The sequence below is a fragment of the Daphnia pulex genome, chromosome 6 (genome assembly GCF_021134715.1).
Source record: "Daphnia pulex isolate KAP4 chromosome 6, ASM2113471v1".
NCBI lineage: Eukaryota > Metazoa > Arthropoda > Branchiopoda > Diplostraca > Daphniidae > Daphnia > Daphnia pulex.
In genome coordinates, this window is record NC_060022.1 from 879,937 (window position 1) to 884,216 (window position 4,280).

The 4,280-nt window shown below is 42.5% G+C and overlaps 1 protein-coding gene across 1 annotated transcript; it reads left to right on the plus strand.

The window, feature by feature from the left end:
- The first annotated feature begins 36 nt into the window (after positions 1-36).
- On the plus strand, positions 37-3,735 carry LOC124196274 (sulfotransferase 1 family member D1-like). Its single transcript, XM_046591213.1, has 7 exons — positions 37-2,249; positions 2,410-2,506; positions 2,586-2,745; positions 2,820-2,946; positions 3,023-3,120; positions 3,197-3,377; positions 3,484-3,735. The coding sequence occupies exons 1-7, from the start codon at positions 2,024-2,026 to the stop codon at positions 3,594-3,596; spliced, it is 1,002 nt and encodes a 333-aa protein (XP_046447169.1). The 5' UTR covers positions 37-2,023; the 3' UTR covers positions 3,597-3,735.
- Positions 3,736-4,280: the final 545 nt, after the last annotated feature.

The following is a 4,280-nucleotide window of genomic DNA, read 5'->3' on the forward strand; positions in this document are numbered from 1 at the left end:
ACAACCAGCAGACAAGAGCCCTACCAGCAGTAGTATAGTGGTGTACAATATTTATACACGCATTATCATCGAAAGTGAGTTGTTGACTGGCCCAGCAGTGTGCCGGGCACTTGTACAGTCCGAATAATATATATAGATCGCTAGTCTCTATATGTTGTTTGTTCGTTTATTCTATTACGACTTGTTTCATCTCTTTATTCTTTCGTCCGTTTTTTTTCCCCCTTTTCGCATTTTTGTTTGCTGAAGCGGCGGCCGGCCGGCCCCGAAGGTCACGCAACTCTCTGTCGAGATATCAGATGTGTGTGTACTGCCCGGCCCGCTCAGCAACACCCGACTCGAGTGGCCTCCTCCCCCCATGCATGGGAATCGATAGTGGAAACGAAACGTTCAGATCAAGCCCTTATATCGATACGCTAGGCTACGAACAACATGGGTCGCCCAGCTGACGACTGCGTGACTTGACGTAATCACGAAGCCAAAGGAAAAAAAACTTTTTCGGAGGGGGGGTTATCGCTGTCTCCCGAGTTTTATTTTTATTTTTTTTTCGTCTGCTGTGTATGCACTTCCAAGTAAGTTTCAATTACCTGATTCCATGCAAATCGCATTCAAATCAACTCGATTGGAATTACAAGAAAATAACGTTTTTCCGACTAAATTGCCATTTTCCCTTGTCCATCGGACCTGCAATGCATTCGGAAATAATTTCAATGTCTCACGCTATTCGTGTTTTCCCTTATTGGCTAGGACGGCACCAATTGTTGTTACATAACGGTGTATAATATGTCCTTTAAAGTATTAGGGGTGAACCGTTTGCTGGCGAATAACTAGAACATAAATAGTGCAGGCTAGACACAATTTCCGTAGAAATGTTGAAAGAGATAAAGGTGACGACAAGAAATTATTTGTTTCGCAATTTCTTTATAGTTTAGAAAAAAGTTTTGTAAAATCTGTCGACTAGCCGTATCAGTTGCTATAACGTATTAAATATTGTTTGCGCACGATGATGTCACAGATTTCTTCATCATGGGCCTTCTCTCCTGTTTAAATAAAGTTATTTATTTTTGATGTAATCATTCTATTAAGAGTCGAAGTATCATTATTGTGTACCCGTTGTTATCTGCAGTCATTCTGGATGACCAAATAGTTGTTGGCTTTCTCCTTCAAATAAATAAAAATGATGCAGCAAAAATCAGGTGCACACGGATACAGCTACGTTGGAATTGCCGAGACATTGAATGATTCAGCTTGACAATAAAATAGCGCTGGAATTCGAACCGAATCTGCTGTGAAATCTCAATACTTTGGCATCGGTAACGCGACCCTTTTTTTGGATTGCCGCGTTAAGTATCGCGTGGAAAATAAAGAGGGGGGGGGGAGGTATTATACATGTACAGTTTACGTAAGGATGGAAACGCCTCCGACAAACTGAAATAAACAAATCTCGGAAGAAAGAAGAAAATGTTGATAATGACAGGATTTTTGGCGGAATTGTCCCTGAGAATTGCCGTCCTTTCCTCCGCCAAGTCGAAAAAGCGATAATAAAAACCATCGCCAAACAAACCTTTTTTTAAAAGGTCTGTGCCTTTCAAGGACCATTGCCATAAGAGTGTGGAGAAAAGAGAGAGTCCATAATACAGCGCTATCATTTTATCTCGGCAACTCGAGTCCTTGAGAGAGCTGGAGCTGAGAGAAAATTCCAATACCTTTTACTTTGTACAGGCCCCCGGTACACCCATTTCCCAACCACCACCAACAGCAGCAATCCATTTTCCACAGATTGAATCGGGCGAGCTGTCGAGTTATTCAGTCGACATCTCCGTCGCAGGTCTCCCAAAAATCTGCTTCATCCGTCGACCACATTTCCAGTGCCGGAATTGATTTGATTTTCGGTTATAGTGAAAAAGTAGTGGAACACATTGTGTGGTGGTGGATCTCGGCCTAAATTCACTAGTGAAGAAACACACACTTTTTTGTGTGTCTCGTTGCGGTTGTCCCACTTATAAATTTGCGGTCGAAAAAGAAGATGGCTGATGCGGAGAAGAAGAAACGTTTGAACGTCGAGTTCAAGTCGATGCCAGAGTCACTCGAGGAGCAGTTCCTCAAGGATTTTCCATCCTACGACGAGGGTCTGGTGCGTGGTGAGCCGGGAGGATTTGTCCTGACGCCGCAGTATGGAGAGCACGCCGAAGAGCTCTACAATTTCCACGTCCGACCTGATGACATTTGGGTTCTGAGCTTCCCCAAAAGTGGTGAGTCAATCACTCGGTTTGTTTGATTATTCGGCTATATTTAGCTAGCTATCCGTTCACAAACGCTTTCAACTTCGTCTCCACTTGTAAACTGTGACGTATTATTATCTATCTAACTTCTAACGAGTTTCCTTTTCTTCTTCTTTTCTTGTTGACTCAGGAACGACGTGGACTCAAGAGCTCGTCTGGCTAATTGCCAACGATTGCGATTTTGAAGGGGCCAAGAAGAAATTGAACGATCGGTCACCTTTCATCGAGTATACTACATGATGTGCTTTTTTTACATGTACGTCTGCACATCTTTTATTATTTGTTTTTTTTTTCTTAAAATATTAGATTCCCGTGCTTGGTGCCGAGGAATGGCGAGCACCATTATGCGCACTTGCCATCGATTGGAAAACAATTGGAACTCGTCGGCAATTTACCGTCGCCGAGGATCATCAAAACTCATTTGCCGTTGGATTTACTGCCGCCCCAACTCTCCGAGACGTGCAAAGTGAGTTTGGCCCGAATGTAATGTATATTCAAGTGCTCACACGAACCTAATTTTTTTTATCACCCAACCATCAGGTTGTGTACGTCGCTCGTAATCCAAAGGACGTCATCGTCTCCTATTTCTTCCACCACCGACTGATCAAATTCCACTACTTTGACGGCGATTTGCAGAGTTTCGCCCACCGTTTCATGCAGGACCAAGGTGAATATAAGTTGGTCGTCTATTTGCCCAGCAGCTTTGAATGCTAACGCGAGTTTTAACGTGTGATATGGTTTAGTCTTTTATTCGCCCTACTTTGGACAAATTCTCAGCGCATGGGAGCGTGCAAAGACCGATGAAAATGTCCTCTATCTCTTCTACGAGGATTTGAAAAAGGTCAGCGATTCAACCTGGGGAGAAACGTCGGCGTGATTTATTAGTTATGAAATAACTGTCTGATTGGAACTTGCAGGATTTACGAGGCGGGATTGAAAGAGTGGCCCAATTTCTCGGCAAATCCCTCAGCGAGGATCAGCTGGGAAAACTCACTCAGCACCTGACCTTTGAAAATCTGTCAAAGAACTCGGCCGTGAATAAGGAGGATGGAAAAACCTCGGGATCCTTCAACGAAAATGGCCAATTCATGCGTAAAGGTAATGGAAACAAGGGAGGGAACTCTCAATTAATTTCCCAAAATAGAATCGTCTTATTCTTTACAATGCATCTTGTTAATTGTTTTTTGGGGGAAATGTTCAAAAGGTGAAACGGGAGATTGGGAAAAACATTTCAGTCCCGAGCTGAGCCGCCAGATTGATGAGTGGACCGAATCGAATCTTCGTGGGAGTGACATCACCTTCGTAGACAAAATTTGAACAGGGAATTTTCTTCATTCTTTCTTTAAAAAATGTGATGGTTTGATTGGTTTCCTTTTATCGTCCTGTTAAGATTTCTATATTCACATAGATTGTATATTAAATGCAATAAAATTACACGTACCCTGGGAGATTGTAATTATTTTGGGTTCACTTTGTTGGCTGGTTGTCCATCGAATAATAACCGAGCCTTCTTCTTTTATTATACTGCTCACGCCAACATGCATTGGGTTACGGCATTGGCAAGTCATTATGAAGACGTTACTTTGACGTGGCGAGACACCGTGAATAACGACCCGAATCATTGAGAAGAAGCGCTGTCGCACCTTGTTAGCCGAGACGAGTAGAACTCGGATGCGGTAACAAGATTGCAAACGACGTTTTTCGCGTACTATACTCGTCGCTCACGCGGCGGCGGGAACAATTGAAACGGGAAAAAGTCCCCGGCCATTATGGAAAAGCCTTGAGATTCCGTAGTTGAAGTCTCTTCATCACCGTCCTACCTAACGTTGCAAATCTTGATTTTCCAATATCTAGTTTAATCGTAATTATTTAGTTTGATTGAGTTTGATTGAGTTTTTTTAGTTAGAAAAAAATTCGATAATTACAAAAAATGTTTCTAGTCAATTTTCGACTCATTTTCGAAATCTGGCAACTGCAAAAGATTGCAGACTACAATTTAGC

Excerpts from the sequence above, each read along its gene's own strand:
- LOC124196274 (XM_046591213.1), top strand. The coding sequence starts at position 2,024 with ATGGCTGATGCGGAGAAGAAGAAACGTTTGAACGTCGAGTTCAAGTCG. Across the intron at positions 2,507-2,585 it reads GATCGGTCACCTTTCATCGA|ATTCCCGTGCTTGGTGCCGA; the intron begins GTATACTACATG and ends TTAAAATATTAG. Across the intron at positions 2,746-2,819 it reads AACTCTCCGAGACGTGCAAA|GTTGTGTACGTCGCTCGTAA; the intron begins GTGAGTTTGGCC and ends CCCAACCATCAG.